The sequence below is a fragment of the Chamaea fasciata genome, unplaced genomic scaffold (assembly GCF_029207755.1).
Source record: "Chamaea fasciata isolate MVZ Bird 193981 ecotype frontalis unplaced genomic scaffold, bChaFas1.0.hap1 SCAF_6, whole genome shotgun sequence".
NCBI lineage: Eukaryota > Metazoa > Chordata > Aves > Passeriformes > Sylviidae > Chamaea > Chamaea fasciata.
The window spans coordinates 15,140,400-15,153,856 of record NW_027094091.1 but is presented as its reverse complement, the minus strand read 5'-3'; the positions used below and the strand labels follow the sequence as shown (position 1 = coordinate 15,153,856).

The 13,457-nt window shown below is 39.2% G+C and overlaps 1 protein-coding gene across 9 annotated transcripts in view; it reads left to right on the top strand.

Annotated features, from left to right (window-relative positions):
- The window catches only part of LDB2 (LIM domain binding 2), a 215,123-nt gene that overhangs the window by 194,766 nt on the left and 6,900 nt on the right, over positions 1-13,457 (top strand). For 4 of the 9 annotated variants that reach the window (XM_066185504.1, XM_066185500.1, XM_066185505.1 and 1 more), the window contains 2 exons: positions 8,666-8,789; positions 9,920-10,071. In XM_066185504.1, the coding sequence (XP_066041601.1) occupies positions 8,666-8,789; positions 9,920-10,071 (276 nt within the window). The remainder of the gene's footprint in view (positions 1-8,665; positions 8,790-9,919; positions 10,072-13,457) is intronic. The other 5 variants (XM_066185501.1, XM_066185506.1, XM_066185502.1 and 2 more) reach the window with 3 other exon arrangements.

The window sequence follows — 13,457 nt, the reverse complement described above, 5'->3', positions numbered from 1 at the left end:
ACGCATATGTCAAAGTCATCTCCACAAATGCACTTCAGCTTCCCCTTGCACAAGGAAAGGAGAGCACATCTGTCCAGTTCAACATTCGTTATGTGGCATCTTGAAGGTGCTTCACGCCACTCATTACTTACAAACTGAAGATGTCGCTAAGACTGATCATATCCACAGTAAGAAATGCTTAGTTTAATACAATACGATGCCAAGTAGGCCCTCAAATTAGGTTCTCTTCAGGGAAGAATGTGCTCAACTATCTGCACAGCACTTCAGCAGCAACTCTGCAGGAACAGGGACATTGACAGGAATGCTTTCCTGGTTCTGGAACTGTTAAAGCCAGAGCCCTTCTGCTAGCCTGGGCACACTGCAGGGAGTGAGGAACCTGCAGTCCTTGCTGGGATGCAAGGAGGGAGGAAGAAACTTTCTGAACTGTAAAGGAGGTTGGGTTCCTTGCTGACCAGGCACACAGTTTCAATGGTGTCATGGTGCCACCACAAGGAAAGGCAGAATTAATAGCCGCAAGAGTTAACAAAGTTTCCATAGTCACCTGAATTGCTCCAGAGTGCATGGAGGAGAGGACTATGGTGGACGTTGTTATCTAGAGGATATGTAAAGGAGGGGGAGAAAAAAAGGATTGGGAAAAAAAAAAAAAAAAGAGGGAAGGAGTAATTAAATTGGGCTGCAACACTCTAACTAGAACTAGCTGCAATGCTGGTGATGGCTGTGCTAAAATCTGTTTCATATCCACTCATAGATACTTGCCTAAAAAAACATGTTTTTTAAGCTTAGTCTTACCTGTAATGAATGCTGCTTCTTTCCATTATCACTGTTGCTGGGCATTGAAATGACTGCAGATACAGAACAGTGTAAAAACACGATGAGCTATGTAGCTTGGGAGCAATTGAGCAGCTGAATACTGCATTATTGAGAAATCATTTTCTACCTCTGGGTGTTAGTGAGAAACTGGAGAGTCCTAGACTGGCATTCAGGGCATAGCATAGGATGAATAAACATTACTGAGTGCTGAGTATTTGCTAGTGAATCCAGCATGGAGCTTCAGCAGTTGTGTGTCATCCCACTGCGTCCTCCCAGGTTGGCAACACACACAAAAGGAATAATGGACGCCAAGAGCTTTGTGGTGGGATTGTTTCCTAAATAACCAAATTATCAATGAAATTAAGGACATTTTGTATGATGTGCAGCAGGGAAAGCAGCCATATTTTCAAGTGTCAATGTGTGAGAACCATTTAAATATATATCAGAAGTCCCCAAGGGACTTGTAGACAGGTGCATGAAATTGTTGTTTTTATGTACACACCTGTCTATTGCCAAATTATTCCTGGCTTAGTATTTTACCTCTTATCTAGTTAAGATAGGAATCTCTTTAGAACAAGAGGCTTAGTATTTTGTAACATATATGTGTATCGCTGTCATTGTACAAATAGTAAGCTGCAGATGCAAATGATCACTAATATTGCAAGTGTTCAATCCTAATTCCTAGCTTCTTAAGTGTTTGCAAGTACAAATATTTCGTGACTCAGCATGGTGTCACAAAACATGGAACCTTTTCCCATGCTGAGTGGTGTCCATTAAGTATATCCCAGACCCTGTAAATCTCAGGTTATGGAATTTGTCCCAGAATCTGCTTTTGCTATGGTATTGTGCTGCAGAAGATCGTCTTGTATTTTTTAAAGCTAACAGAAAATATCCACTCCATATGGTTTTTGAAATATACTTAAAATCTGAGCCAAGTTCAACCTGATGCAGTGCTGTCTTGCTGAGCGCTGAGCTAGTCTAAAACAATTTTCTTTCAGAGGTGTGATCCCATTCATCTCAATGAGATTTTAAGTCAAAGCCTAAAGAAAGTATTTTTAGTAACAGTTTTGAAACCCTTTCATTACTATCTGTTTAAATCAAATGTCTTTAATTTAGGAGTAAATACAGTAAGCGTGCCTATTCCATATTTCTAAGCAGTTTACCACCTCCTTGTAGATTTCAAAACTCATATTGTTTCCCACCTATCTAACAAACTCAAGGAATTCAGTCTGTTTATACACAGCCAATTTGAAAAATCTTTGGCACAGAAGGAATTGGAAATATGGAGGCAACAGTAGTCACAGTAAACAAACTAGGGATTACTCTGTGGTATTGGACTACTTAAGCTATTTGGGTTTAAGAGCTGGCTCTTCATTCTGTCCCAAAGATCATCTAAGGTTTCACTAAAATAAATGACCCCGTGCAGACCAGATTTTGAATATTCAGGTTAAAATAACTGGGTTAAAATTTTAGTTGAAGCAGTTGCTGTATTTGCTGCTTGCTACACTACCTACTGTCAAAAATGAACATTTATGTATTCCATGTATTTCATGAGATGTACAATGAACATTTATTAGTTCCACATCTCAGCAGGAGTGCACAGTGGCTTTTCAAAAAGGGAAAGCAGGTAGCAAGAACAGTAAGTTGAGTGATGGGAATCTCAAAGCCCCTTCTTTTGGCTTAAAGTTTATCTTGCAGGGAAGGACCATGGATACAGCTGATCCACTGAAATGTACTGATGGAAGAGACTTGTATTTGACTTGATATACTGGGCAAGAGCTTAAAACAAAACCAAGCATTCCCCTCTAGAAAAGAAGTATGTAAAAAACGACCTATTTTTTTTTAGTTCATAAAACCCCCAAAACATTTCACATTTATACCTCCATGTTTTAATGGAAAACAAAGATGGTTTTTAAGATGAAAATGTTCTGTATTCACATGTGATCCTTAAAAAACACATGCTATTTTGAGCAGTGAATTGCAAGCCGGCCAGTGAAAGAAGCAGCAATATGTTCCTAGGAAATTTTCATTCCTCCCTCTGTTCTGCAGGGGAATGAAACTTACATTAATTCGGAAAAACAAGCATGAGCAGAGAAATTTAAAATCACCTATAAGCTTTCTCTGTTTCTAACTCCAAAGAACGATCTGTATTGAGGACTGCAGCAATGCTTTCCTGTTTCAGTGCCATGCTGCTGGGAGTCCAGGCCACTCATACAGGGTTTTGAAACCACTCCAGAAAGTCAAACTTCCAAGTATAGCTCTTTTACAGGGCCTGAAAAAATATCCATAGTGTGTCCCCTTCCTCACTGCGGGTGTATCAGTAACATATTGTGGACATCTGGAAACTTGTACCTGTGGCTGGGCATAAAACAGCGGATGTGGATGTGCAGAGACATTGCAGTTCTTTTCAGAAATTCTGTCCCACTGAAGAAATGGGACTTTTCCCAGGGAAATGCACTGGGGGCAGAATTTCTCTAGCCACATTAACTGGAATTGTTTTCTCTAGAGCACACAGAGGGTGTGCAGACAGAAGACTGCATTTCAGCATAGAAATAAAATGTCATTGTGTTTAGATTTGTTGGTTAATAACTCAGAGTCTTTGTGGAGGATAAAAAAATGAGCTCTAAAAGAAAGCACTGAACCTCTTCAATGCTGCACATTGTATTCCAGGTATACCTACGCTGTCAACATCCTGCCTGAATATTAGCCAATGATTAATACTCCCATTCAAATGGGGGGTTTATTATTTTTAGGAAGGGTTGTAAATCAACATGTGCTCTGAATATGCAACAGTTCCTATAATTTTCAAGTGATTAATACAGACGTTTGACCAGGAGAAGTTTCAAGCATCAAAGAGTTAAAACTACATTTCAGTAGAACTTCAGGGAATGTTCTCATTGCTGCCTGGTTTCTTGCTGGCTCATTCAGAAAAACTGATGTTACATTATACATTAACATTTGTAAGTGTCATCTACATGAAAAATGTTAGCTATTTCCATTTTTTTTTTTAATTGTAGTTAGTGAAACTTTTATGTATACAGACAAAATGGGCAGCCATAGGAAGATACTTAGAACTTGCTTGTTTTGGTAGACCATGGGACTTTTTGGCCACCTGGCTGACTGACCAGATATGTTTCCTGATTTAAAGAAACTGTCTGGGTGATTATGTAGTGTCACCAGCTAAACATGGCAAGACTCGAGGCTCACCGATTTCTCTTTAAAATGCAAAAAGCATTCAAAAGCTGAAGGGCTGCCGTTCCTTTGTGCTGCCGGCACGGAGGCACGGGAGCCTGTTCGCTGGGACAGCTCTGCCACCTGCAGCTCAGCGCCGGCAGGACCGCATTGCCTGCACCGACCGCGCAACAGCCTTCCCTGCTGAAACAACAGCAAAAACCCTCGTGCAGGCAAGAGGCTTCACTGAGGAGGGTAATCGCTCACTAAATTTGAAATACAATACATTAGCTTATGGTATGCAAAAGGTAAAAGAGGGCGTTCACATCGGTCTTTCTTAATAATCTTCACTGCTTCCAGAATGAGCGTCTGTTCTCGGAGCAGAATAAAAACCCAGCATTAGAACAAAAAACATAAGGCTAAAACTATTCTTGGTGTGACTGGGCTGATCTCAGAGCTGAATACGACCCCTCAATGATGAAGGCCAATTTGGGCTCTGCTGATAACTGATGTATTACAGGAAATTATGTGTGGATCCATATTCTCAGAACCCTTTAACTCCTGTCTGCAGTGCCACCACTATCACCTCATATAAATCCCTTCTTGAAACACACTGGTTTTTGAAACCTGTATGTGCTGGCCTTCTCCTCCAAAAAAAAAAAAAAAAAATTAAAAAAATAAATCAAATACTTCCAGATTTGTTTTACTAACACCAAACAATAAAAAAGAAAAACCAACCCCAAATGTGCATTATTATGTTCCCTATTTTTGCTTCCTTGAGCCCCAAGGTTATATAGCATTACCATTTTGTCAAGTTGGATCCAAGCCCTCTGATTGATGAATTGTCCATAGGATCCATATGGAACTCCAGGAAATCACTGGCAGTCTATATAGTACCAAAATGTGTGCATGGGTGCCAGTGTGTACTGGGCATATATACAGGCTGTTCATGCCAGTGATCTCTCAGTGTGAAGAGCTGTGTTCATCCCTAGAGCTGGCTCCACCTCACAGCTCTGACAGTGAAACAAACATGGTTCTACCTAGTGGTCAGACATCATCACAATGAGCTCGGATGACATGGCTAGAAACTAATTCTAATAATACTGGGTTACTGAGCATGATGTGGAGTTCTTTCAGTGGGTTTTAGTACTGCGGAGGGAAAAGATATAATTTATTATACAGATTTTACCAAATACATTTTAAAAGCTAAAACAAACATAATTTTTCTTTGAATTTTAGGCTTTGTTCAACTGCACACACAATTAAGACACATTCTAGTGCCTGAAACATCCAAATGGACCTTCGTGTCCTTCTGGGACAGCAGGAGCGATCTGGTGGATCAGATCTGACATCATCTAGGGTATTTCAGCTGGCACTAGACACCTGTGGATCCCACCTCTAGTGTTGCCTAAGCGTGGAACTCAGGAATATCTGTCTTGTCAAGCATTGCCATTAAAGGTTCTGTATTCCTAGGAATGTAGAAATTATTTCTGTAATCATACATCATCACTTCACTAAATTTTTGAAGTCTTTAGGCTATTTTCTTGGGTGACTGATTTCAAACTGTGAAGAAACTGCTTGTAGAAAAGATTGTTTTTGTTGGTGTTCCAAATTTTGTTAATATAGTACTATAGTAAAAACTTGTATATTTTGGTATTATCCAGTGCTTGAGAAAATGTTAAAATGGATGTTTTGAAGAAATCTCACGGAGGGAGACTAGATGATCTGCGGGGAAGAGACAGTTTAAGCCTCAGGCTTCTTCTATATGCCAATGAATGCAGGAGTATAAAACATTTCATTAGCTTTGTTTTAAGAACTCATTCTGTCAACCCAGCCTGCCAGTTACATGCTCACGAGTGGTTAAAGACAGCAGGTGGTTTTGGCCAATCAAACTTTTAAATGCATCTTGTCCCCACATTTTTAATCTGGCTTTTTTGAAAAAACCAAGCTACTGATTGTCACTGGCAAGTTCCTTGGACTTAAGATAATTGGAGCACAATCATTTCCTCTTCCAAGGATTTGGGTTTGAGTCACTTTAGATTTCAAGTAGGTCTCAAAGGTCACTGAAAAAGACTGTGAGATTTGATATCAATCACTTTTAATCCAGTTCATTTTACACTTATGCCAAATTCACACGAGGTAGATGCATTTAAAACCACAGAATTCAATGTCCTCCTATTACTCAAGTATCCAAAGCTGACCTTACAATTCTGATACTTTAGAGGAAGAAAATGGTTTTGAATTCCCCAAAAGTCAGAAGAAGTATTCATGTGACTGGGTACAGCTCCCAAGTATCCAGAAGATGAGACTTTCCCATGTCCCAAAGAAGGGCCCTCAGTGCCCATATTTTTCTCTGTGCAAATGAGATCAGTCAAGCATTTCTACACATTGGGTCTGTATTCCATTTCAGTCTTGTGTGTGAAGTGAAAGAGATTATATACAGGATTAGCAGTCAAGATATCCACAGGCAGCAGGGACAGCATTGTTCTCAGTACACATTATGGTTAGAGCACAATAGCAAACATCTTTGCCAAGATGATAAAGAAGAAACATTCTCTTTGTTGCCAGTAATAAATATCTAGGGAAGAGTAAGTATATAATGAATAAAGGGTCCCTAAGGAAATGTTGGAAGAACCTACATATATATTTACATATTTTTAGTGGCAGCAGCAGTAGAGTTATGTGAGTCTAGTGCTCTGCCCAGGGTAACTAGTTTGTTCAGAATTATCACAAATATTTTTTCAAATATCTTGCTGCTATCAGCTCATAATGAGAAAATTTAGGCAGCTGCCCCAGAAACCCAGACTTTCGAGAGTCAAAACAATGCTGTCCATTATGATCGCAAATCTCTTTCTTTCTCACATACACACACACAAAATGAGCAAGCACCTGCAGGTTTCAGAATAAATTGAATATGAACTCAAAATACAACACCTTTTTCACAGCATAAACTGGATCCTGCATGTGTTTTAGAACCTGATGATCTTAATTTTTGTTAGAATATTTAACTGGATGAAAATCCAAGCCCAGAATGTAGTATCTGATAGCCGCTTTCTGTCCATTTGATTATCATGTCGATATTTATTTACAAAAAATACATAAAACCAGAAAAAGGTCAATGAGGCAACTGCAGGTTCAATTTCTGCACTTGGAAAAAAATAATTTCTCATACTGAAGCTCTTCATTCTCCCTGCTGTTTTATATTATCTCTGTTTTAACTGCTGTTAATGAAAGGCTCATCAAACAGCAGTGCCAATACACAGTAATATCTAAATGCTGAATTAGTCTCAGTCCTCATGTCAGCTCCCTTTCAACTGTTTTCCCTGCATACTTTGCATCTCCATTTATATGAATGAGAGAAGGGTGCACGTGGGGAGAATGGAGCAAGCGTTGCTCAGCTCTGCAGCCCAGAGAAGAATTTGTCTCGTCATATAGATTTGTAAAAGAATGAAGAGAATACATCTCCTGCTGAAGTAAATCCTAGATACTCCTTCAGCAAAATGTCCTAAAATTAAGTACATAATTCAAAACAAGACTTTGCTTAAGTTACACCTTTCTTCAGTTGCCATTCTAACTTCTGATAATTTGATCAACTTGTTGCCCTACTTCTGTTGGTAAAAAAAGCCAAACCTGCCCCTGCTTCTAAATGGAGTTCTGCTTTGAAAAGTGACTAAAAATGGCATGCAGGCTCCATGCTTATTCTGTGCCAGCTACTTCCTTATCATATGTGCTCAGTTTGCAACTAAGAAACCATTTCTCCTATGTGCCAGCCCTGCAAATTTCAGGTAGAACCTGTAGGTCAACCCGGATTTTTTCTCCTGGTTTAGGATGCCTAAAAACCAAGGCTCTGGCAAACAAGAGTAAGCCCTCAGTTACACATGTGCAATTTTGTATCCTTCTATGGCTTTGAGTGAGGTTTAATGGCTGGAAATGATTCTGTGGTTATAAACAGGAGAGAATAGAAAGCAGCGCAGTGCTCTTTCTGCTGGATCTGCTGTGCTAAAAGGAGTAGAAAGCAGTGGACAATAATTTTAATTATTAAGTGAACAGATAGAAAATAAATAAGACTCTATTTAATAAAGGTGTTTGAAATCCCATGTTTTCAGAAATCTTTATCTTATATATTCAGCATTCAAGCAGATAAGAAAAATGAAATGCTTCTCTTTTTTTCTCATATGTGTCATTAATATGATAGGAAGAGAGTGTATAGTCCTCATATAACAAAAAAAAAAGTCCTAAATTACCAGGATTATTTTGCATGCAATATCAAAATAAAAGATCATTTTTAAGAAGTTCTCATTGTGGTGTGCAGCAGGTCAGAAGAACACGTTTTGCTGGATGGGAATGATAATCTTCTATGGGAATTTTTTTATTTATTAATCTGTGCAGCTTTGGAAATGAAGCATGAACATTTTCTAGTCTTCTGAAATATCTGTAGCCTGAAAGACTAGAGTTGAAGTTTATCTGCAATATCCAAAAATTACCTAGGATAGCAAATAGCAAGAAAAAGTTTTCCCAATTCAGAGTTTTGTTTTTGCAATCCAAGTTTTGATTTTGCAATCCAACACATGCTCTGTTAGAAAGAGTAAAAAAATCCAAAAATACGATTTCCAGCTATGTAAATACTGATCAGTGGAGGCTTTGCTTGGATGAAATTGTTCTATTCTGATTTTTTTTCTTCCAGTTGTGTGTAATACTGGAGCCAATGCAGGAACTGATGTCAAGACATAAAACTTACAATCTAAGTCCTCGAGACTGCTTGAAGACTTGCTTATTTCAAAAATGGCAGAGAATGGTGGCCCCACCAGGTATGTTTCACTTCCAATAATGCACTTATTTTATAGTGAAATTAATGGAGAAGCAATGGGAAAGTTTACTTATAAAGGAAAGAAATAAAAATTAACAATGCTCCCAAAGCAAGCCTGAAAATTATTCTGATATTTTATGATTTCAATCTGACACAACTGATTTATAGATGTGCACAGTGAGATGTCTTCACTATGACTAGGATATAATTTAGTACAAAAATATGTGTAGATGGAATGCAAAATGCCTACTGGCTCCATTAGAATTCATTGTTTATGTAATCCTGCTTCCTGCTGTGACTCTGAAGTTACAGCTACAATTCATAATTAATTGTCTTTGAGACTAATATCAAGTTATTTACAGGCCTGGACCTAATCTCCTTCCTCTTACACCTCAAAATAATAATTCTCTCTTTTTTCAGATTATAAAGTTTTTTGCATCTAAGAGTGTTCACATGGGTGCCCAGGCCAAATTTTGAGAAGAACAATTGCCCTTCTGTGCTTTGCCAATTTAAGCAAAGCTGTGTAATTGTCCTGATTTGGTCTGAGTTTTGCAGGCTTGCAGGGCAATGTCATTAGCACATTTTATTGGGCTCTCTTGGGAGCAGCAGTTCTAAGGGTGAAGCCCACACAGGATGTAGAAGGAACTAAAAGGGTGGCTGCTTGTTGCTTGCTGCATCAATGGCAACAGTAGGGTAGAAAGCTTCTTTAGCCTTTGTCTCTGGTTGGGTCATTTGAGGTTGTACCCGACATCACAGTAAGACCTGCATTTTTGTTTAGCACCGTTTCTTGCTGTATGACCTTCAGCAAGTTCCAAAGTCACTTTGACCATAATGATTATTATCATGATACTCCCAACAGTAAAATGCTTTTGAATACCTTCATTCATACCTGTAGACAATGCTGGGACAATAAGCTTTGTTAATCCATCAGAAAAAAATTGAAAGCAGAAACCATTGGTTTGGGTCCAAGTATTCTACAGTTTGTATGTTAAATCTAACACAACTGCTACCATTAAACTTAGCAATTTAAAACTAATTGAAAAAATATTTCAACACTTCTTCTTATGGATCATTTTAGTTCATGCTTTACAGTATCTGCCATTTGCTTTCCTTCTTACCATTTTATTGCAGCAGAACCCACAAGACAACCAACAACCAAACGGAGAAAAAGGAAAAACTCTACCAGCAGCACTTCCAACAGTAGTGCTGGGAACAACGCAAATAGTACCAACAGCAAGAAAAAGTCAGCTGCTGCAAACCTGAGTCTATCAAGTCAGGTACCTGTAAGTCTCACTTTCCTTTTAGGCCTGAATCACTTACGGTGCTTTAATTCTTTCCATACATTGTAAAGAAGGTGCATTCTTGAGCCAAAACTATCATAAGCAAAAGGCAATCTTGCACAGTGTGCTGTGGAAGCTGGGGAATTAGTGGAGAGGTGTGAAGAAGCTGTTCTGCAGTGCAGCTTTAAAGCAGGACCCTCAAACACAAGTGTCCTGAGGATCAGATGTGATTTTTTAAAGGCCTGGGCCAGTTCCCCGTTTTGTCAGGGGGAGTCCCTCCAATAGTGGTGGGACTCAGATTAGGCCTTGTGTTTTTAGACACAGCATCAGCCTTGCAGACTTCATCTGCCAGGTGCTAAGCGAGGACGTGTCCCAGTGGCGCAGGACAGCTGTACCTGAGGAAGCCACTGGTCTCTCTGTGTTAGTACCTTGCCTCTAATTGGTGCCAGGTTCAGATGCTGAACAGGAACAGGTTATGATTTAACTTACCTGCAGAGGTTTACTCTTTGTCCAGTCACTCCCCCTGCAGAGGGTAGAACCCCCGGAATGTGGCTCTCAGCTTATCCACCCTGCTAGCTGTAACTGTTGACATCCTAATTGTACAGGGAGACACCAAGTCATTTCCAGAGTAGCAACTGTATCAGCACTTTAATAATGTCACATTTACTGCCTTAGTCACAATACAGGGGTAATCAGACCCCAAATTGTGACAAAGTGTGCCTTAGTCAATAAGGATATAGCTTATGCATTTTAAAGCTCAGGAAATTAATTTGATGTTATAGGAACCATAAAGTATATCCTGGGAATAACATGCAGCTATTTTTATTGGATATTTGATCAGCAGATAGGAAGGGGTTAGGTCTCCTCTGAAACCTGACAGAGAACATAGGCATTTTGTTAGCACAAAGCAGACACTTCCTAGGAAGCTTGAATACACAGATTAAAAAAAAAAAAAAAAAAAAAAAAAAAAAAAAAAAAGGAGTAGACTAACACCAGTGAAATGAAATTAAGATTTTTTGTTTAGCAACTGATTTAGCAATCCACTAGTTTACAGCTTTGGGCTTCAGTACATTAAACTCATATTTCCTCCTTGTCATATTAAAATTGGCTCACATCCCCAGAGTCAGATTCCTTCCCTAATATAGGCATCTCTGTGTTTTTCTGGCAGCACAAAGCAGTCAGAAGGCTGAGTACCTGATCTCCTGGTGGCAGGCACCACTCTGCCCCACTGATGGTGTCTGCCAGAAAAACCTTTGGATCAATATTCAACCACATTTAAGGAAATACTGCAATGAAGTGCAAAACCAAGCAACCAGCTAGTTCCTTGCTATCTCCAGCGTTAAAAGACAGTAGAATCATTTTCTGTCAACTACACTCTGCTCGGAGTTCAGCAGGACCAGAATCTGACCCCCTGCCTCTCTTCAGCCTACTCCTCCCTGGAGAGAGGACTTTTGTTGCCTTCAGTGGTAGCTGTGTGTACTTGAATGTTTGAATGTGATTGAGCCCTCTGATAGTTACCTGTCACTCCCACTGATAATGAAAGTGACTTCAGGTGCTGAAGGCTGCTTCTGACAGATGAAGTAGTCAAGGCTGCTCTTCTGATGGAGATGATAGTTGAGCATCTGAGACATATTAGTGAATTTTGTTATGGTATGAGGGATGGATTTTTAACCTTCATTTACTTTCAGAATGTTGCATATTCAGTGTTTTTCAGTATTATTTGTTTTCTGTACCAGAGTAGCAAAATGGTTCAAACTCTTTTGTATGGAGGATCAGGTTCCATTTTTAGGACACTTTTCCTTTCCATCTGCAAAGGGGAAAATGCTTAGCTGTTCAATTTGACATACTAACAGCTCTTCCCATCTTCCCCACAGCAAAGATAGCAAACCAGATGGAATTGGTGGTTTGGCCACCCTGTAGAGTAGACAGAACTCAAAATAATTTTAGCAGGAGGATATTTCAGTGTAAAACTATTCAACACTTTTCAGTTTAATAAAGAGATGTTATCCCACGCTTCTTCAAAATTATGCATTCTTTGAAGTGGACTTTGCTGCCATTGCTTTCTGAAGATAGCTGCAGGTAGCAGTAACTTGCTTTCTGTTTCTTTCCCATAACCGTACCTTAAAGTGTATCTTTTAGTAGCTAATGTTTGGTTTCCCTTACATGCAATAGAAGACAAGAGATCCTTGAAAACAATTTGGCAGTTTTCAATTCACTAAAATATTCATTTGGCCATACAGCTTTCTGTGAATGGGACTTTCCTGCTCGGTAGGAAAAAAACCCCACCCTACTGAAATCATTCACTTTCAGTGTTAAAAGCATTTCCCCTCTCCTTATTAGAGAAGAGGAATGGAATCACTGCGTTATCTATCCAGATGACTCAAATAACCAGAACCAGTTTCAGTTCCGTTTTTCTCATCTTGCTCTCTGGAGAACCCTGCAATGAGCTCATATCTATATCAGCCCTGGGTTAATGTGAAGTCCTGTATTCCAACTTCCTCTTTTTCTCCAGTGATTTCTTCCCTGCCAGCAAAGTCAATCTCTCTACCATAATCACATCCAATTTCCTGTCTCTTTTATGCTTCTGTGTTGTTTTAACTTTGATAGTAAATTAATCCTGATTAAAGAGTGTTTTCTTAGCCTCTATTCTATATGATGTTTCTTGATTTAGGACATTAGTAATTATTCTGTTCTGCTCTTACATTAATGCTGCATGCACTCTGTCAAATATGTGAACTACCATACACCTCATCCACACTTCTCAGTCACACTATTTACTTCTGTTTCTTTAATGAGGTCCTCATGCTTGTAGAGTAGAATGTCCCATGTTCAGGATAGTGTTCGGAAAACAGAAGTTCCATCAGCTATGGCAAAGCTTGGAAATTCAGAGTTTTGTAATTTTCCCCACAGCCCCTTCCAGCTCTTCAGATAAATACATTGGGCTGAACAAACCGTGATTAATGAGGGAATGTTACTTCTTACATAGACCTTCTACTAGTAGAAGGAGGAGGTTGTGCTATCTCCTCCACCTGCATTATTTTCTGATCAATTCTCCAGGAAGGGCAGTACAGACAATACAGAGCCAAGTTCAGAAAGCAAAATGACACAATTGTGTTTCCATGCATGGGTCAGGTTGGCACTACATCCTGAAGCTCAGTTGTTGAAGCCTAATCAATCAGCATATAATTTGTGCTCCTTTTGTTGCCTTAAATTTATTAGCATTTCCACAGTGTCGACACATTCTGATACATCTCTAATGACAATCCATAAAAGCATCTGAAGGGTCGCTGCTGGTGGGTGGGTATCTTCCCTCTCATCAGGAATTTGAAAATGTTCACTCTCAGTCTGTCCTCTTATCTCTAACTATTGTTTAGACTTTCTCAACTGTG